This window comes from Anguilla rostrata, chromosome 10, assembly GCF_018555375.3.
Source record: "Anguilla rostrata isolate EN2019 chromosome 10, ASM1855537v3, whole genome shotgun sequence".
Taxonomy (NCBI): Eukaryota; Metazoa; Chordata; class Actinopteri; order Anguilliformes; family Anguillidae; genus Anguilla; species Anguilla rostrata.
The window spans coordinates 5,104,822-5,126,816 of NC_057942.1; the positions used below are offsets into that span (position 1 = coordinate 5,104,822).

Sequence of the window (21,995 nt, forward strand, 5' to 3'; positions counted from 1 at the left end):
TAATAGGCACCAACGATGAAAAACCAGCGGAGAAAAATCGTCGTGGAAAAATGGGGGGACAGAGGAAGCTATGGTGTCTCAGCGCTATCTGTGGCCTACGAAACCCACAGTCCAACTTACACTATCGCCCCTTGGGGGCCCAGTTGGGGAGGGGGTGGGGGGGGGGGGGTGTTGGGTTTTGTGATTGGGTTGCAGCCGCGGGTGACGTGCGGAGACGGGGCAGGTGGGAAAAGTGGGCGGGGCCAAAAGCTGTCGGGATGAGCTGTGCCTTCGATGGGCCTGCCTGGGGAGGTGGGATGGGGGGGGGGGTGGGGCGGTTTTTTTGAGGTGATTACATGCTCCGAGGCTGCTCTCCTGCCGCCGCCAGAGAAGCTGATCGTGTTGCAGATTGAGGCTTGTGAGGCTCGGCCGGAGATTGGCAGCGGTTTGATAACTCCGTCAGAGGCGGACGGGGGGGGGGGGGGGGGCGGGGGGGGGTGTACACATGAAAGGTTCGCTGCGTTTCGGGGGAGGTCGCGGGTTCCCTATCCGACGGTTCGGCTCCAGCTTCAGCCCGACGGAGCTTCTTTTCAAGCAGCCCCTGATCCCTTGAACCTTACTAAGCCTCGGTGGAAATCTCCCTTTGGGTATATGCTGTGTGGGCGGACTTACTGAATCGCTCGTGTGTACATTTATTTATTTATCTGCGATGTGTGACTCACTTCTTTTGATCTTTATTTTACACTTTTTTTATGGCAAAATATTAGAAAGATTAAAGATAGAAAGAAGGCCCGCTTAATAAATCAGCACAATGCAGCATCATATTTGCCTCCAGGCATCTGTGTTATATAAGTCTAAGAAAAATAAAAAAAGGTAAAAGTATGTATTTGGAAATGTACCCTGAACTGCTGGCTCTCAAAGTACAGTCCGTCTGAAATTGTACGGTACGGTAGGCCGGTTCATAAATGTTTTTAAAATCGTTTTTATGGAAGGACGCACTAGGAACCGCGCACACTTCTTAGGTAGAACTATTTTGTCTTTAAATCGGTGCCTGTAAATGTTTCGCGCACCGATCGTACGTACTTAATAATTTCATAAGGCATTAACAAAGCAGTGTCGGTGGCCTACCGCAGCATACGGTGGCTGGAAACGTGATTTACAGGCGCAGTATAGTCGCGTTGGCATGCTTTCTAACTGCCTTCTTGCATTCCAAGCTCTTTTGATGAATCGGAGTGCACATGTGCAGTGTTTTATTGAGGCTGTATAAGTATATGCATATTATAGTCTGTGTTTAGTCTTTCAGAGGAGCGGCAAGGCACAGGAAGCGCAGTCTCCTGGTCCCTCGGCAGGGCGGAGCGCGCGAACGCGGGCGAGTCGCGGCCCGTCCTCAGCTGCGCCGCGCTTCCTGCTCCGTCGCCAGCGCTGGCTTCCTGTGCGCGAACACGCGGCGGCAGAGGACGAGCCAAAATGGGGAGAGGGGGGGTGGGGGGGGCTCAGAAAGCGCCCGATCCGTCTGGAGCCCGATCCGGGCGAGTCTTTCGGCACCGTCTGTCCCGTTTTGGCTAATCGGGGGGGGGGTTTTGCTTTCGAGGCTCGGCGGTGGAGGGAGGGGGAGAAAGAAAAGGTTGCCCGTCCCGGAATCCTAACGTTCCATAACACACCCAGGATCCCATTTGCATCCAGCTGGACTTGTCAGGCCGAACAAAACAGAGACGTCAGTGTTTGTAACGGCCCCTTCTGCCTCACAGGGAGGGAGGGAGGGAGGGGGGGGTGTTTATTATTCTTTTCCTTTTTTTCCCCCCCAGTTTTTGATCTCCCCACTCGTGCCAGAGAATCAGGCTGCATTGCAGAAATGACAATCAATTATTTCTCTGCCTTAAAATATTGAGTTCATGGAGGTATTTTGGGGTATGTGGGTGGGGGGGATGGAAAAAAAGAATCTTGATTTATTAAAACTAGGGGACATCCATAGCGTGCTTGACTTTTCTACAAGGCGCTTTGTGTAAGCATCTTAGCATAGCAGGACTCCCATCATGCTTTGCTGCAACCCTGGCCTGGCAACACACAATGCTGCGATACTAACCACAGGTACAAACACTCAGGTGCTTTTAATGGCTGTTGGGTGACAAATCACCTTCTTGGTGTAATAGCAGCCTGAAGTCAGAAGATATCATTTAACCAGAAAGTATCTTTGTAGTGTTACACGTACACAACCTTTTAGCATTTAGTAGATGCTTATCCAGTGAAACTGACACAGATTACATTTTTACATACAGCCTACTTATGCTGTGTAGTATTCATCGAAGCAATGCAGGTTAAGTACCTTGCTCAGGAGTATAACAGAGCCCCAGATGACCCAAGACTTTGAAGTCACAAGCCCTTATCCTTAGCCATTATACCACACTGCCTTCCCAGCGATGGCAGTGATGTTTGACACGTACAGAAACATAATGTTCCTTCATGCCTCTATGTTCCCAAACCTGTTCCTTACTATTCCGTAGGATAAACAGGATGCACTTTAACCCTTTAAGGTGTGAGATCGCAAACTTATTTTTCTTAACATTTTATTGCTGATGTAGCAATCTCTACTGTTGACTGAAAGCAATGGAGTTCTAAGAAATTTGAAATTTGAAAATAATTCCAAAAAAAACCTCTACTCTTCAAAGGGTTAAAATTGATTTTGGAAGGATGTGGTAGGGTCAACAGCTTCACCCTTAACCATTCAGTCACTTCGGTAATAGGTGAAAAAAATAAACTTGGCGGTCTATCTTTTTTTTGCTGAAACCACAAGCTAATTTAATGTAGCCTCTCCTCAATTAGAACGATTTGATGTTTTGCGCACAGAAGCAACACGACCACCGCAGACCCAATTATGCGAGAGGAAGGCAGGTGCTGAGGGGTGAGCCCATCTGAAATTGAACAAGCTTGTTCATCACGAAGAACGAGTGCGAGGCCATTATCTCTTTTTCCGGGCGTGTTCTCTGCCTCCGCTGCTTGTTGCTTGTCTTTCATTCATCGCTACAGTCTCTCTCTCTCTCTCTCTTTCTCTCTCTCTCTCTGCATCTCACTGCTCACTCTACCTCTCACACACACACACACAAACACACAGTCTCTCTCTGGCACACTGCTCACTATCGTAATGCAAGTGTGGATGACAAAAATCACGTTGCAGTGAAAATATTTTCAAATACATCATTCATTTTATTGCTATCACATGTCCCTTTGTAGTGTTGGTTTCAGTATAGCAAAATGTATGGTTCTTGAGATAAAGACCAGTGACTCAAGTACAGAGGACCGAAATAAATCGTCAGGGGTGTCTATACCCCCCCCCCCAAAAAAAAAATGTCTGTAATGAATCTAATTTATCACTCTATCCATGTTCTGTTTGTTGTTCCCCCTCACTGCCAATGTTTACCTCAAACTTGTTTGCTGAGGAAATTCGAGTCTGCACGGGGGGTGGTGGGTAAACAAAGAGATGAGATGAGAGATGCCACCCAAAATATCTGTCAGAAAAAAGCCTCTTTCAGGTTTACCGTTCTGTGGCGGGTTGTTTCTCTTCATGTGCCTGTCCTTGGGATGCGGTAGTTAAGGTCAGGTACCATGGATGAACTTGGGTTTTTTGGGGGGGAATGTATTTGGGCGAGAGGGAAGAATCAGAATCGCCAGGACAGGTCGCCAGTCCACCGCAGGGCCCACACACCGTTCACACACATACTCACACCGATGGGCGATTTTATGCCTCCAGTTAGCCTAACTTGCATGTCTTTGGACTGCGAGAGGAAACTAGCGTACCCGGACGAAACCCACGCGGACACGGGGAGAGCATGCGAACTCCACGCAGAAAGGCCCTGGCCCTGGGGACCAACCTGCCGTGAGGTGACAGGGTGATCTACTGCACCACCATCCCACCCGAGTCTAAAAAAGGACTGGTGTAATTTTGATTACAAACTTGACCCAATGGGACAGCTCTGCATGGGTCTGTGGATGGAGGGGGAAAAAAACGCTGGCAATGAACAGTGACTGGAGGCTCAGAAATAAGAAATCATACATCCCACGTCTATTGCAACACACGGAACCTCAGGAATTGCAGCACTGCTGCCAAAGACTAGCCTCTAACAGATCAACCAGCTGCAAGTCATTCCTTTCTCCCACCACACCAGGCATGGAACCACGGTGATACAGTGCTCCACTCCATAAATAAATAAACTTTAAAAGTCTATGGTGAAATATGCCATGTAAAAAAAAAAATTTTTTTTTTAAAGACATAACAAAAACAAAAAACAAACATGAAATGAAAAGTGCAACGGAATGCTCTGGGGAGCATCAATATTCAGCGCACCTTCCACTTAAGAACTTCTTCAGACTGTGATTTTTTTTTTCTTTTTGAGTTTTCTTTTCTCTCTTTTTTTTTTAAGTCGGGCAATTTTCGGTTGAACCATCTTATTACCATCCTGCTTCTTGAGTCCATTTAAATGTCCCTTTTACTTTGAATCTATTAGCAATGTGTTTCTGTTGTTGTTGTTTTTTAGGGGTGTTGGTTGGTAGGGGTAGGGATGGAGGGGTGTTCATATCAGATTTTTCCTACAGCTTTATTCTGTTATGGTGAAAGCTGCTTGGACACATTAAAGCAAGAGAACAGCGAGAACTCTCTCTCCCTCTCTCTCTCTCTCTCGCTCTCTCTCTCTTTCTCTCTCTCTCTTTCTCTCTTTTCTCCCCTCAGAGAAACGCCACGATGGCTATAAAACACAGATGGAGGCACCATAGGGGAAGGTGAGGGGGTGAAGGGGGTGAGGGAGGGAGGGAGGGAGGGAGGGAGGGGTGACGGTGGGACTCAGATCTGCCGAGAAGGCGTCTGTTTTCCATCCCGCCGCCGAAGCAGAGCGGGGGGGCAGGAAGGAGCCGCTCGCGTGACGCCCGTATCCGGGCGCCCGCGTTCCGGAGGCTTCTGTCCCCCCGTCTCCGCCGGCGGTCTCCTCGTTCCCTTGGCCGCCGTCCCCGCCGCTGAAGGCTGCCAACGCGCGGCCTTGCCGCAGCGATCGGCCAATGGCGGGTTGGCCACGCCCGCCGCCCGGGCGGCTCGGCTCTCGTCGGCGCAGCCCGCCTCCGCCGCTTCCTACCGCCATTTTCTCAAGCCCGCCGAGCGCCAGTCTGAGCATGCCCAGATGGCTCCCTTCCCACCTGGGGATATCGTGACCACGAGGCATCAATTAAATCCATCCTGTTAATGAGGGATCGCATGCACACACGCCTCCCTCTACCCCCCGCACTCTCTCCTAATCTCACTCCCACACACACGCGCACACACACACACACACACGCATGCACGCACACACACACACTGCCTGTCCTCACCCAGTTTTTCTTTCTTTTTTTTGCTTGCAGCTTTTGGTGATCCTGCTATTTTTAGCCCGCTTCATTTCGCTGAATTTTAATAAGAGCCGTGCATTCCTCTTAAAGTTGCAGAGAAGATAAGAGGCCTTCTGTGCAGCGTCAGTGCCTCTTTGAAGGCTCAGTCAAATTGGCGTTGTGTTCCCGGCTGCTGGTATTGAACGCTGCATGGCGTTCGTATTTGTGCAGTTTCATGGTTAGGGGGCTCCTCCCTCTGTTTGCTCCCCATGCTTGCCCATGCTTGTTTATACACTCCTTCCTTATGTTTTTCTGCTTTTGTCCAGCTCTACGCGGGTGACCGAGATCATCCATCCATCCATCATCCATACCCGCTTATCCTGGTCAGGGTCGCAGGGGGTGCTGGAGCCTATCCCAGCATGCATTGGGCGAGAGGCAGGATTACACCCTGGACAGGCCACCGATCTATCGTAGGGCACACACACCATTCACACACACACACCCAGGACCTTGTTGCTATAAGGCAACAGTGCTACGCACCGCGCCACCGTGCTGCCCCACGACCAAGATCACTTCTTTAAAAATAAGATCTGCAATTTGTTATAGAGGGGTCTGCTCAGAGATAATGACGAGTATTTCAGTTCATTTTTATTAGAACGCAACACACTACTTGCATTAGTCAAGCTGTAAATCATTTATGTTCACTTTACCCTGTTGTAAAAATAGCCAGAATGGACTACTATATATATAGATGTTATTTATTTATTTATTTATTTTTTTGCTGCAAGGCTGGAGCCAATGGTTAAGTTAAGCCTTTGTCATTAAGGGCTGCAGTACAAGGTTGGCTTTTTAGCCGGAGGCTGCAGCTGAATCACAGAATTGGAGAGCCGCGGTATCTGTGCGATTAATCAAATTGCGGCCCATCTTCTCCTGTGCCGCTGACATCCACTTACACTGTGTTCCTGAGCCCTACCCCACTGTCTCTCCCTCTCTCTCTCTATCTCCCCTGCGGTCTCACCATCTCCTTCACATCTCTCCTTCCCTCTCTCCTCCTTTCATCGCCGGCAGAGCCCAGATTGTCCCGCTGTGAAGGTTCCCACTGGACCGGGGGGGGGGGGGGGATCGCTCAAACCCTCACATCCATCGCTCCAAATCGGCTTATCTTGTCTTGCGATCTGCGTAATTTGAGGAACTGCGGGGTCGTCTTCTGCGACGATGGGTTTTTATTTTTTTTTATGTCCAGAGCAGCAGACTGCCTTTGATTGGCGATGGCTGCTGTTGGGGGCTGGGTAATCGCTATGGCGACATGCGCTAACTAGGCCTGCTAACCTTAGGAACTTCGCTGCACCGCAGAACCAGTGCTTTATCTGGGCCTGTAACCCAAATGCCCCCTTGGCTTTAATGGCCCAATCCTCCATAAAGTCCAAATGCTGGCTGCGGCTCCCAACCCTGAACAACAGGAGGATAAGAGAACAGCCTCAAACAACATCTCGTTAAGCCCGAAGTAGCCGCCGCGCTAATTTCGCGTGTTCCTCACCGAGGAGCCGTCCAGGCACAGAGCACCGGGGTTTTAATGATGAAGTAATTACTCTCGTCCTGACCAACGGGTCAAAACGAGCCGCGGCGCACGAGGGTTAATTTGCGCAAAGCGTTATTGGCTCAAGGTTTTCCCGTAATTGCTCTAATTGGTCGCAAATGAAGTCGACCGCCCTCGTAAACAACGAAACCGCTCGGTGCCACGTGCTATCTGCCGTTAGCCGCTTTCTCTGAAACCGCGGGCTCGGCTCAGAAAGCAGCGGCTTTCTCCTGGTGCTGGCGTTTATTTTTAAGTTTTATGAACCTTCTGAACCGCGAGCCTCGTCCCAGCTGAGCTGAAAAAGTTCCCCTCTCTTGGCGGGTAGTGCCGCTAATGGATTTTCATAGCGGTAATATCCACCGACATTCCTCTGCCCATTCCAGGGGAGTCTGCGTTTAAAGCTAATGGATCTTGCTGAGGGGTTTGGAAAAACCTGTAATTGCCTCTTTTTTGAGCGCCATGCAATATTTCTGTGTCGTAGCATGGGTTTGCGCAGATTAATTAAACAGGCATATGATATTTCTGTGATAAGCGCGGCGGCCGAAATTGCTTCGTTATCGTCGGCGGTCTTGACGGGAGGGAATCTCTATCTCTAAACGAGCGCTGTGCCCAGTTTCACGCCTGGAATGGCAAGAAATGCGTTTTGGACGTTTCGACCGTATCTGTGGCTTCACGTGTCGTCTTCGATGCGTTTGAAATGAAGTGAAGTGAGCAGGACGGAGCCGCAGTTCGGGTGACGCAGCCCTGTTGACCGGTGTGCGGGTGGTCAGTCGCGCACACGGAGAACGAGGGCGTGGGGGGTGGGGGCGGGGGGAACCATGTTAACATGGTGATTGCGTGACACGGGGCAGCCATTACTGCGCGTGTAGGGTGCTCCGCTCCGCTGAACATGGGTAATGGATCGGCCGTTCAGAGATAACTGGCCACACTGGCAGCAGCAGATTGAATACATTTGTATTCTTGTGCGGTGACACAAAACGCCAACTGTGATTTGGGAGGGGGTGGGGGAAACGCCCAGTTTGCTCTCATAGCCAAGAGGCCCTTCATAAGCCAGCGAGAGCTACAAAGCAACACTATCAATGTTGAATGAACTCTGATTGAGCATTTTTTACTCCAATAGTGTCATTATTATTATTATTATTATTATTATTATTATTTAATTAATATGAGCCTATTATTGCTGTCAGTGGTGACGCCCTGGCCAGGTGTTCCCCACGTGTCAGTCCCTGTCTTTTCTTGAGAGGATTTTGAGAGTCATTCACGGCCTCCTGCACAAAAACAGAACAGGAAGCGCGCAGCCTGGTCGGCGTTGGTGATGTTTGGCGGGCAGGCCCGTGGGGCCGGGCATGTGGAGGTGCAGCTGGTGCGGCTCACTGCGAGGCCGAGAGGAGACGCGCGCCTGGCTCCAGTTTCGCGAGGGCGTCGAGCGCACCTTGTCTGCGCGCTGCCTTGTGAAGGCACGTACGCCAGTCACTTCACAGGGACGCAGGAGAAACCCAATACGCTAAACTAAGTTAGTCACAGAAATAAAGACGCTGAAGTCCCTGAGTTAGCCACAGAAACAGATAGGCTAAAGTCCCTTGTTTTAGCCACAGAAACAGACATGCTGAAGTCCAAGAGTTCATCACAGAAACAGATATGCTAAGGTTCTTGAGGTAGACACAGAAACAAATATGCTGAAGAGCTTGAGTGAGCCGCAGGAACAGATGCGCTGAAGTCTCCAAGTTAATCACAGAAATAAATAAGCTGAAGTCCTCAAGTTAGCCACAGAAACAGATACGCTAAAGCTCCCGAGTTAGCCACAGGAACAAACGGAGAGGTAAGAAGGCACAACCTGTCAATCAACCGTGGCATAACTGTCCAGAGCCTGCATTCAAAAACAGCCTGTACACCAGACGATGGTGGGACGTGGGTAAGAGGAGCTCGATAGCGCCAGGCTGAAGTTAGGTAGGCCCATGGTGGCGTGAGCGGGGTATTAATAGCTGCAGGCAGGCACGTTTGAACCTGTGGATGTTACGTGGCCATGATATATGAATGGCCCAAAATGTTTAATTAATCAAGGAAATATTATTTGTAGTTATTATACTGTCACTAAGGTTGGGTGTTCATCATGGAAAATATTGGTTAAAGACTTCACGGCAATCACGGCAAAGTAGTTGAAAATCTCAGAAAACTGAAAAAAAAAGCCACAGAAATATTTAGAGTGTTTCTAAAATAAATTATAATTTGTCAAATTAATTAATAGATCTCACACACAGCAGTGGGAAATGATTGAAATAACTTGTGCAACTTCAGCAGTAACAAGTGCTTGAAGTTTTGAAAAATATCAGCGAGCAGTTGATGCTAGGACCAAATACATAGTGAAATGCGTTGATAGGCTGGTGGATTTATCCACTTCAGTCCATCACGGAAAGAAAGAGTATGCATTTTTTTGCTTTTAACAGAACGTCAGAAACAGAGCATGTTCAAATTGAATTACTAAAATAATAAAAACAGGGTTACCGCGTGTCTGTGTTTATTTCTTTAAAGTTTGTTTTGACACCATGTTGGAAGCTACATCGCAAGGTTTCAGTCTTGTAACTTAGCGCAGTAGCAAGTTCACGCCGGCCTACGCAAGATCCACGCGCAGGACAAACTTCTCAGAATGTCCGTTATCACAGTTCGTTTCTCCCGGCGTTCGGCAATATGGTTACGGCCGACACTTCCAAAACTTCCGATAAATCTCGAAAAGCACTGAGAACGGGGAAAGTCACGAAACTTCCTAAAAAAAATTGGCAGAAATTATGGAAACCGTGACACCTGCACCTTCCACGACAAACACTCGGCCATAACTATCACGTTACCTACGGTAAATCACAACATCAGTCACGCTACCTTCACACAGCCATACGCACCCATTGTTTAACCGAATGTCATCCACATTCTACGCGCATATCTCCAGTTTGATTTGTCTATGTGTGCCCATATGCACGCGGGTTTGCAGGAGGGCTTGTGGCAGAGTCTCGGCGGCCTGGTGCCAGTGGGTACGGCAAGAGAAGTGGGCTAAAAAAAAAAATCAGGCTCGTGCGAACCTCTAGTCGAAGTTTTGCCACGCCTGATAACTCGTAGGTGATCAGTCAGAGAAGTTTGTCCCGTCTAGATTTTGCATAGATCTAAGCAAGTATGAATTAGCAGCTGCTGATAGGCTACAGCTGCCTCGTTTTATTAGGCATCGTTCGGAAACATTTCCTCCGAAAAAAAACATGAATGCAATCTCCACGTAATGGAATCCAATCCAGGCTTGGTCGCCGGCAATGAACGGGCGAGAAGAAATGAAGTCATCGGAGAGTCTTGATTATGTCAGACCGGAAATGTCTGCGAAAAACACTGCCAGGAGATGAGGTGTCGACTGAGCGGTGGTTTCTCTCTCAGAAAAAAAAACAACAAAAAAAAACCAGGCATGGAAATTCAGCTCTGTGGAGGAGGATAACACAGCAGGGCCTGGTGAATTAGCAAGCGGCGATATGAACCTGGAGATGGATACAGACAAAAGGAAGCTCTCCCTAAATTATCGTCTGGAGGCATGAAACAAACAATGACACCAACAAACAAACAAAAAAAACGAAAAACGACAATATGTAGCAAAGAAGCAGCATGAAGCAGACACGTAATAACGAATGTTTCTGAAAGTGGCCCGTTGCGGAGGTCACATTGGTAAGAGGATTAGAGCGGAATGTATGGAAGAGATTACGAGTGTCACGGGGCCAAATGTTTATCTGCCGCAGAGAAGCGGCACTTCCACGCTAACGCCAGGTGTAATGAACGAATCCGTATTCACCCCTGCTCCTTCCCTTCCGTTAAATCTCCCCCCCCCCCCCCCCCACACACACCTCCGCCCACCCCTCCCCTCCCCTCGAGGCCTTCAGATTAAAGATATCATTATAATGGAGATTCTGGCGCTGCTGCAGTGGTCACATTTAATTTCGTAGGCTCTGACATCCGCACGAGATAATCAACGCTTGCAGGAGCGAGCGGGATAATTCGGAACGCCAACCTGAGGGAGATAGAATCTGTGGCGCTCTCTCGGAAGACACAAGAGGGACTATTTATAGATTTTTTACTTTTTTTTTTTTTTTTTTACATTTTCATATGAGCCTATTCCTTCTGATCTTTAATGCATTCCACATATGGAGCCTATCTGCACTTGTGTATGGTCTTATTGAGTAGGAGCGCTGATCGAGGTTCTGTTTTGATATTGTGCTCAAGAGGTTAGCACGCGGCCAACAGAAACCTGACCCTAGGTTGAAGAGCTTTGGAGTGTATGTTTTATTTTGTTTTATTTTTTTCTTCCTACCCTGGCCAGTTGTTCGTAGGGGGAAAATATAATGGAAAGTGTATACTTGACAAGATTGTGACCTGTTCCTTGCATGCATAAAGCATGAACATCAGTCTTGTGGCAGGCTATATGACTACTTCCGCTCTATCCCCCTTTAAGTTCTATCACCCTTTTCCTGCTTTCCGGTGCTAGCCGCACCCCAAAATCGGTTGGAACCAGCCAGAGGGGTGATGTTCAACGTGATGATTAGATCTACCCTGAGCCAGCCGACGAGCAGAGACTTCATGAGATTACGGTCTCAGTCCTGCTAATGTTTCATTCGATTTGACAAATGCTTCTTGTGTTTTTTTACACCTTTCGGGTTTACATAACTGTTCTGCGGCTTACGTACAGAGCAAACGAATAACCAGCGTGCAATCTGTCATTCTTCCTCTCTCCCCGCCTGCTATCTGTCTACACAAGAAACAAAAAAAAAAACTCACAGAATGCCTGGAAAACAAATGCATAGCAGCAGAGGGCTATCGCAGACAGCAAAGGCCTACCACAGACAGGGAAGGCCTATTACAGACAGCCATGGCCAATCACAGACAGCGAAGCCCTATCACAGACAGCGATGGCCAATCACAGACAGCGAAGTCCTATCACAGAGAGCGAAGGCCAATCACAGACAGCGAAGCCCTATCACAGACAGCGAAGGCCAATCACAGCCAGCGAAGGCCAATCACAGCCAGCGAAGGCCAATCACAGACAGCGGAACGGAAGCGAAGTTTCTCCGAGTGATAATTCAGTCACGCGTCTGTTTATTTATTCGTTTCCCGTGCGTGCCTCGGACGCAGAGCTAATCGGCGGCGTGTCTCACGCGTTCCGTATCTCCGTTATGGGCCGCGTTTGCAGCACGGTCGCTCTTACGCCACCGAGCGATCGTTCAGATCACGCCAGGGTGTTCCCGAGGGTACAGATTTTGATCGTGGATCGCTGGTGAGTCGCCGCGTATTTTTACGAGGGACTTGATGGTGCGTGCGATCCGACCGGTCACCTGCTCCGCGGCCTCTGGGACGAATTGCGAGGAACGCGTTCGGTTCACTCATTTGGGAAGGGGGCGGTGAAGGCTGCAGAGTGCCAATTGGTTAGAATTCGTCGATAAGCATTGTCGGCCACGTCTCCCAGTGACGCTCGATCTCCAAAGCTATCTTTGCTTAAATAGATTTTATTTGCAGTTTGTATTTATTTATTTGATTTTTTTCGGGTGGGGGTTGCCCCTTGTTCCTTAATTGGACTGAGGGGGGGGGGAATGCATGTCCTCAAACTGCACCCTCGCCCCCAACCCCCTCCACTCTGCATCCTGTTTGGGGGGCGATGGCTGCACATTAAGCTAGGAATTACCTTTTGTGCATCGGAGGGAAAAACTCCCAACTCGGCCCATTTATCAAGACGCGTCTGAAGGATGATTTCATTGGACGCAGTCGGCAATGCTTAGGAATGTTATTGCGGTGGGTAATCGCGCGTCAGTGGGTTCGGGAAATTATATAGCAAAGATACTGTCATCCATATATTCATGTTTACAGCTTTCAGAGAGCAGTCTCACTCCGGCAAGGCATCAATTTCTCCAAAGGGCTGGAGTGCCAAGTGCAAATGCCATTTCCTTTGCAGGCTATACATTTCTCCCGGTACACTTTAGCTGAGCTTGGCTTACAAAGCCATACAAGACTAATAAGCCTTTTTCTCTCGACAAGCAGCTCATATACACGGATTTTTATTTATTTTTTTATCTCTCTCTCTTGAGACCATTGGCAGGCACTTCTGGGAAACACTGCTTTCAGAAACTGCAGACTGGCCGGTGGTGTGGGAAGTTTCTTCCCCCCTCTCCCCCCACCCCTCTTTTTTTTTTTCTTTACTCAACAAATCCAGACCGCCATGTAATTAAAATACAGGAACTCTTTTTTATGGAGAGATCTCAGTCTCTCTGACAAGTTTGAGCTGGGGCGTGAAACCGAAGAACTTAACAGCAAAAGGAAAAAAAAAAAAGAAAGCTCTCACGGAAAGGCTACTTCAGGCTAACCGTTCTCAATGGAAAAGGCCTGCCCAGCATTCGCTTCGCTGCTGAAGGGAGAGGGCAGTTCACAGTTACACATTGCCGGGCGTGTTGAAATCAAATAAAGCTCCAATTGGGCCCTTTGTTAAGCATTACGCAGCATTCTGCCAATCGATTCCCTCTCGAAAGAAACAAATTATTCTGGTCGGAATGCGATAAAGTAATTACATTTAGATTTCTGTTTACAAGAAGAATTAAACTCATCGAGGACTCAACGTGCCGCACTGGATCTAGGCATGAATTTATCATTAAAGATATTAGCATTTCTACAAGATGGAGCCTTAACCAGGCCTCAAGTCAGGCAAAAATGAACACACCCCCCCCCCAACCCCTCCATTTAAAAACCCACATCCATCACATATTCAGGTTACTTCCAACACATGCACTCCTATAGTACCATCTAGGCAAGGGGACTCTCAGAAGCCCCACCACCACCACCACCAAGGAAAGGACGTAAGCAAACTCTAACAGGTGCAGGGGGACGCTGACCACTGACTGCAGTCGCAGGGAGCGTCGTGCCAGCTGTGCAAGGCAGAGAGCGCGCAGAAGCTAACGTTTCGCGGGCACGCGAGCGTCGAGCTCAAAGAGGCGGAAATTCCTCGGCGTCAGCTCCCGGGGCCGCGGGCCGCACGGGAGAGGCTTCGGAACACAAATCAATGGAAGATCCTGCTGACTTTTACCCTGCCTTGCCTTTGAAACCCACTCTGAGACTCCGGAGTCTTACAGAGCGGTGGGGGTGGGGGTGGGGGTGGAGACAATGGGCAGAGAGCCCCGACAAAGGCTTCAGTGATCTGCCTAATTAGAGGGCCCGTTCTCCTCTGTCTAATTAACAATTTACTAGCCCATCAGTCAGCTCCTCCACTGTGCTATAATCAGTTTAACAAATGGGCCCGTTCGCCCCTGTCCCCCCCCACCCCCCACCCCACCCCACCCCACCCCACCCGCCCCCCCTCCTCTCAGGTCTCCCGAAGATTAAACGATTAAAATTTCATGGGAAGGTGTACGCGGGGCCTGAGAGGGGGGCCCCCGGAGCACGCGCGGGTGCGAGGACGGGCCACGCATTTAACCCTTCGACAATTATCCTTAATCCAATTCAGCCGGGCGTAACAAACGGACATCCAACCGAGTGAGAGACGGGCCGTCTCGGGCACTGCCTGAAAGATTTATGCACCCGGAGAGGAGGGCGGGGTGGGGGTTGGGTGGTGGGGTGGATGGGTGGGGGGGAGGGGCAGAGCACGCCGTGCATAGCATTAGCATAGGCGCCGGTAAGTAAATCTCAATGGGACACCGGATGGGGGGGGGTCGGGTGTGGGGCATGAGAGGGACAGGGCAGAGCACGTGCCCTTAGCGTTAGCGTTAGCGCCCCCGGTAAAGTAAATCTCAATGGGGACGCACCGGGGGGGGGTCGATGGGTGGGTGGGGGAGTGAGAGGGAAGAAGGGAGCAAGAGCATGCCGTGCCCTTAGCATTAGCGTTGGCGAGGCCCGGTAGTAATCTAGGCGCACGGGGGCTGGGGGTGAGAGAAGAGAGCAACATGCCGGCCTTAGCGTAGCGTTACGCCCAAGTAAATCTCAATGGGAAACTCCGCGCCGGGCAGATTTACCGCTAAGCCCCGCGGTGAACTCCGCTGGGAGCGGACATCGGTGGCGGTTTCACAGCATCTGTCAAGCGCCCGCATCCCAGCCCCATAACAAGGCCCAGGCAAGCACGCGGGGAGCTTTGATCCTTCCCGCTAAGCACCCAGTCATACTGCTGCTTAGCGGCTCTTAGCATGGTCAAGGATAGGATTGCGTTTTTTTATTTATTTATTCTTTTTAGATGTGAATAAATGTTCTCTTTTTGTACTATTATTATATTTCTTTTTTAAGTCTGAGCCTTGAAGGAAACTGACCCTGTCAGAGGAAATAGTGCTTTTTTTCCCTCGTTCTTTCCTCTCCCCCCCCCCCCCCCCCACCCCCCCCCATGGCCTGTTTCGTCATGGAATTTAATTTAAGCATTCCGCTCGCACCGCATTGGCCCCCCGAAATTCCACACTCAAATTATATTTCACAGAAAAGGATTAAACCGCAAATCTGCATGTGTTCCATTTTCCTTTTTATCTCCCGGCTTTTTATTTATTTATTTATTTATTTAGTAACGCAGGCAAAATGCTATTTCCTCTTCTCGCGTTCACTCGTTTACCGTCTCTCTCGCTCACTTTCAGTTACAACGCAGCAACGTGAGCTCAGCCAAACCGGGGGGCTTTTCTGGATCCACGGGAATTAGCAGAAAGGCCCAGCGTGTGTCGATAAAGCACACAGATACTCTGTGCGCTCACAGTGTTTTTGTGCTCTTTTCTCTTCTACGGGCTCACGGAAGCAGCTCTGCGGCAGTTGCTCCGGTCAGATGCTAATCGGGGGCTCCTCCTGTTTATATCCAGCATCTTATCAGAGCAGGTTCAACCGGAGGTGCTGTCTAAAGAGTTCGCCCGGCACCTCTATCATCAAAATATCGATCCTTCAGGGGCTGGTGGGAACGATGCAGAAGACTTGCGCTGTCTCTATATATCTCTCTCTCTCTCAGCGCCACTTCTTTCTTCCATCTGCTTTTTCCATCCCTCCCTTTATTTTTTTCCTCTTTTTCTGTATTTCTCTTTCTATCGCTCTGTCTGTCTCTCTCTCCCTTTCTTATGGCTCCCCCTGCTTGTCTGTCTCTCACATCCATTCCTTCACTCTCTCTTTCTCTCTCACTCTCAATCCCTCCCTTTATTTTTCTCTCTTTCTCTGTATTTCTCTTTCTCTTTCTATCTCTCCCTCTCTCTCTCTCTCTCTCTCTCTCTCTCTCTCTCTCTCTCTCTCTCTCTCTCTCTCTCTCTCTCTCTCTCTCTCTCTCTCTCTCTCTCTCTCTCTCTCTCTCTCCCTCTCTCCCTCTCTCCCCTCCTTCTGAGGTATGAGTCGTTTGATGTGTCTACTCAGTGGCTCTCTGTAGACCCGGGCCTGTTAATTATTTAGCAGAGCAGAAAGCACCTGGTATAATTGAAAGTGGCTCTTCGTGCCTCGGTGTGGACGCCCTGGCACTTGATGGATACGCTGTTTTTCCACGAGCATGCAGACCTCGCAATGACCCAGGCAGAGCAGAGCCCCCCCTACTCCTCCTCCTCCTCCCCTTGTTGTTTTCGTTTTTAACTAAGGAACGGGAGGCGGTGGTTATGCAGAGGTCTGCCTGCTTTCCCTCGCGGATTTTGGCAGATTCGGGTTCAGCCGTGTCCGCTCGCGCGCGGGAGGGGGGGGTGTCGTTGGGCGGAGCGTTACTCGGCTGGAGAGCGGGGGGAGGGGGGGGGGTGTGTGTGTAGCCCCTTTTCGGTCCTCACAACGTGTTAGATGTGTGATTAATGTGTCTCCTTTTTGCCTGAGTGGAGCTGGCTGCGGAACAGCAGTGGAGAGGTTTCGCTGACAAACCGTGGCTGATAATACACTCACCCCTCCAGCACCATCCCTCTCTCTCTCTTTCTGTACTCACCCCACACACCATCCCTCTCTCTCTCTTTCTACACTCACCCCTCCAGCACCATCCCTCTCTCTCTCTTTCTGTACTCACCCCACACACCATCCCTCTCTCTCTCATTCTACACTCACCCCTCCAGCACCATCCCTCTTTCTCTCTTTCTGTACCCACCCCACACACCATCCCTCTCTCTCTCTTTCTGTACTCACCCCTCCCGCACCATCCTCTCTCTCTCTTTCTACCACCCCCACCATCCTTCTCTCTCTTCTGTACTCACCCTCCAGCACCATCCCTCTCTCTCTCTTTCTACACTCACCCCTCCAGCACCATCCCTCTCTCTCTCTTTCTGTACCCACCCCACACACCATCCCTCTCTCTCTCTTTCTGCACTCACCCCTCCAGCACCATCCCTCTCTCTCTCTTTCTGTACCCACCCCACACACCATCCCTCTCTCTCTCATTCTACACTCACCCCAGCTCCATCTCTCTCTTCTTCTACACTCACCCCACCTCCATCCCTCTCTCTCTCTTTCTACACTCACTACTCCAGCACCATCCCTCTTTCTCTCTTTCTACACTCACCCCAGCTCCATCTCTCTCTCTCTCTTTCTGTACTCATCCCCACCACCACCCCTCTCTCTCTCATTCTACACTCACCCCCAGCTCCATCCCTCTCTCTCTCTTTCTACACTCACCCCCACCACCATCCCTCTCTCTCTTCCCACGCTCACCTCCACCAGCATCCCTCTCTCTCTCTTCCTCTATCTCTCTCGCATTTCTGTCTCTGACTGGCTGTGTCTGTCTCTCACACACACACACACACACTGACACACACATACATATACATACTGTACATTAGGCACACATGCACCACCAGTCAAATAAACTGATAAATCACCAGAAGAGGCTCCTATTGAAACTAGGCTACGTTTTACCAAATGTTTCCATACAGTCTGTCATCCGTGATTAGCAGCAGCACGCTACGCTTCATTTGATCTCGTCCTTTGTATGCAAATGCGTTCCAGCTTCAGAATACCGATGGAGGATAATTAAGGAGCGCGGCGCGCGCTAGCAGACGCATCACATCCCTGCGTGATCAGGTCTTAGTTCAGGAGCCTTGTCTCAGCCCTCGTCAAACGTCTCTGACACCACGCCTGGCTCTCCAAACCCAGATCTCTCGATCCGTAGGGCTGTGGAAGAGAAGCTAGCGTGTGCGTGCGTGCGTGCGTGTGTGTGTGGGTGCGTGTGCGTGTGAGAGGGCGCAGGGGGTGGAGGGAGGCGTGTGTGCGTGCGATCCCTCATTAACAGGATCGATTTAATTGAAGCCTCGTGGTCACGATATCCCCAGGTGGGGAGAGTGGCACGCGCACGCACACGCGTGTGTGCGTGCGTACGTGCGCGTGCACGTACGCATGCGTGCGTTTTCCCCATTAGCCTAAAGCTTGGCAGCCCGTACGTAAAAGCAAACGCCACCCAGAATCGACAGATATGGATTTTTTATGAGGGGCGTCTGATAAATCTGTCGGCTGAATGACAAATCTAAGAATGCAGTCTCTCCAACACTGACAGCTTAAGTGCACAGCGTGACCCAATCAATTTGCATCCTTGCCATTATGGTTAAGGGCTCGGGAGAGCATAACAGTGTAAGACACCACAGTCTCCCAGCAGAAAAAGCCATACACAATAGGCGTACCTGGATTCGTGATTATCTTATTATGTAATTGCAGTTGTGACACCAAAGCAACATATGCACAGATTGTTTCAATATTACATAAACATATTTGTACACAATGATCTAAAAGCATTTTATATTTTTCATCCTCCTTTCCGCCTTCCTCTTCATAATAATAATTATTATTATTACTATTATTAGACTTGTGGTGTTAGCTTAAATGTAGCAATTATGGAACTGTTTACACGTGATTAGATTATATATATATCATATCATGTTCCTGTCAAAAATGTAGTGCACTTATAAAAATGCTGATTTTTGTAAACGCACCATATCTTTGATTCCTTGCATTCGTTTGAAATCATGCCCAGTGACATCTGCGAGCTGATTTGGTGCAGCTGGATTGGATCGGAGGCATCCAATGCATAACCTGTATCTCTGCTCCGTTTGAATACGATAGTCGGGATGCTGGCGCGGGGGGGGGTATTTGGGGGTTCAACAACGGCATCGATACCCGTGAATCTCAAGGGTGGCATTTGATTTAACACGTACAGGGCCGTCGTTTAACACCAAAGTGTATTATATGAGCGGTATTATAAGACAATGTAGGCACTTGCCTGCATATTTTGGGAATGTTTCTTGGCAGAATGATTTTACGTACATTATTAAAGCCAATTCCGGCACTGAAGCCATTGTCACAATCTACACCTATTATGAGTTTATGAATTTAGATTTTTTGTGATTTTTTTAAAATCGGGAATGACAACATTCTATAAAACAATATTCCCAATCATCAGGCTACGTGTGTGTACTCTCCTCAATGATTTTATTGGCAGGCACAAGACCGTAGCCTAGCTCTCTTCTGTTAAAAAGACTGCACTCAGCTTCTTAGAGGAAATCAATATATCATTCGTACAATATAGTCGTGGAACTTTTCTGTAAGGACATTAGATGAAACTGAGAAGCTGATGCTAGTCCATGTGGCAGCCATTGGGTGGTAAGGTTCTGCGACTGCGATTAAGCAAAATTGCTTTCGTCGGACACCAAATACAGTAACTTTGTGCAACGCGTTCATATTTGCCACCTCAAGCCTACTTGAATCAGCCGGGAGCGTCAAGACCCCGCCCAGCTCTTAAATCTCAAGTGCGCTAGCCTCTACACCTTAGATTTTTTTTTTTTTTGTCCCGTCAGCCCTGTACCCGTGTCCTCAAAGTCAGGTACGCAGTGTGTAACGTTCTCTCTCCACGGTACCTGACAACACACCAGGTTTCACTCTCACGATAAGCGTAACGAGTATAAGGCACCAAGCCGTACTGTCCGGGAGAAGCTATGAAGTACATACTGGCGACACGTACTCAGAGAGCAGCACCAAACAGGTAAACCTCGAAAATGCGTCCAGCCGTCCAATGGGCACCCGTGAAAGGTTAATAATAGGTTCCATCGGGTAGGCAAAGTGTCGTAAGCGACGCAAGCATTACAAACGGTGCCCTTCAAACGCTCTCACCCGAATATGAACATTATACATAGCGACAATTCATCAACGTATACGAATACCGTCTCTCCTGTTTTTCTTGACGCGTGTTCTGGTGTGCACACACACCAAGCGACCAGCTGTTATATATCCTAGTTACACAATAAGGATGTGGAAACAAATCCCGTGGTTTGGGCTTATATAAAGTCAATGTCCGCATTTGATGTGTTAATAATGAGACAAGCTTAACTGTAAACATAATGTTAGATTAATAAAGTGCAGAGGCAACATATAATAGTGATATATATATAAACAACTTAATTAAAATATTTAATTATGTTTCTATTTCCTTTGCAGATAATATGTCACGTATCCTTTGACAGGTCCATTTTGAACGCGCTCAATTAAAAAAAACGATATTACCAGTAAGCATAGCTGGTTCTTTGATACAAAAAAATAAATATTTATTTTGTCGTATTATTTTTTTCTGTATGCTCAAATCTCCCTATCATGTCCACATACGTAGATTACTGCGTATGTCCCCTGATTATTTAAAAAATAATTACTCACGCACATTCTTGATTGCACATTTCGGAACTTTTCAAAGGTGCACCTACCTTCGACAACAGTAGTCTTCATGTTTATTTGAATAAATCCAGCAAAAGGCACCCCGATCGCGTAGACAAGCTGATCGTTGTCTGTTACCGTAGCAAGGCGCAATTTAAAGCAGAAGTAATCGCAAATCCAGGGTACCGTTAATCGCTGACCACCCTTTACATGAAAACTTTAGCCAAAGGTTTTCTTATGGAAGCGGACCGGAGAGCCAAGTCTCCTTTGGAAGCTGCTCTCAGTCATTTGGGGAGTCCGAGGGGTACAACAACTGCAATTAACATCCAGACAGAAGACCCCGCTCAGACAAGGGGAATAGTCCCCCAAAAAAGAAGGGACTCACAAACAGAAAATACACAACTGCAGCAATCCAACGAGTAACGCCGCCTTGGAGGAACGCAGGGTAGGGGGAAAAACACCGAAGCAATCCACGGGTGCTGAAGCATAGATCCCGCTGTCCCCGGTCTGAATTCTAAAGGCAAATATCCCAATGTGCGTGTAGCCCGTGTACGTGGATGGAGATTGGCTGCAACGCGGCGCGCTATAGGCTTTTGCATGGGATTGCAAAAGAAGAAAGGGCGGGGGAGTGAGGGGTGCTTGTGAGTGCGGAGGGGGGAAAAAAAGCCAAGATGAATGTTTCATGGGTCTGGATCAGGGACTGAACACTGATTAATGTTTTATGGCATCGTGCGGTTTTACGCGAGGGGAATCAGTTCGGAATCGGCTTTTCACACGTAAATAAATAAATAAATAAACAATCGTTAATAAATAAATAAATAAATCACGAGAAGATAATATGTAAGTGAGGGGGTGGCCGAGACAAACGGGCAAAGAATAAACTCGGGCAAGAGGCGGCACTTAAAATATGTCGTCGTAAATCAGAACGGGCAGGTGGTCAGATGAAATCCGTTTCTCCAGGCGTTGCCAGTGTCTATTTTGCGCACACAGATCAACTCAAATAAGTCGCCTAAGTTGTCGTATCGGTTATGAAACCCACATTACTGTGGTAAACGATTGTTATTTGTGATAGCCTACGTGGTTATAACCTTGGAAGATATTTGTTTGGTATATATGTATTTCTATCAATATTTCTTTAAAAAGAAGGGGATAAAAACGAATGCATTGATTGCTGTCACACCTCATAAAACAACCAGGACATTTGGTTTCTGTGATGTCTTCTGTAGTATTTACAATACAACGAAACCATTTCCTGGAAAAAAATGATGGACCGTAATTTCGATATGCAGTAATCACGTGTCATCCAAAAATGATAAAAGCGTCCCTACATAATCGACCCGTGCTAGAAAGACGAATTAGATCCGCAACTATAATCTGTAGGTACATTTAGGACAACCCAGGGGGCATTGAATTTGCAGTACATGGTTATTTGTAAGGAAGATACGCCACCCAGCGGATACTCGCACATGTCACGAAAGGAAGGTTACGCCGCTTA

General features: G+C 48.5%; 1 protein-coding gene across 1 annotated transcript in view; it reads right to left on the reverse strand.

Moving 5' to 3' along the window:
• The window catches only part of rtn4r (reticulon 4 receptor), a 45,271-nt gene extending 24,078 nt beyond the window's left edge, over nucleotides 1-21,193 (reverse strand). Inside the window, exon 1 of the mRNA XM_064353624.1 lies at nucleotides 20,551-21,193. Coding sequence (XP_064209694.1) covers nucleotides 20,551-20,572 — 22 coding nt within the window. The 5' untranslated portion in view covers nucleotides 20,573-21,193. The remainder of the gene's footprint in view (nucleotides 1-20,550) is intronic.
• Nucleotides 21,194-21,995: the final 802 nt, after the last annotated feature.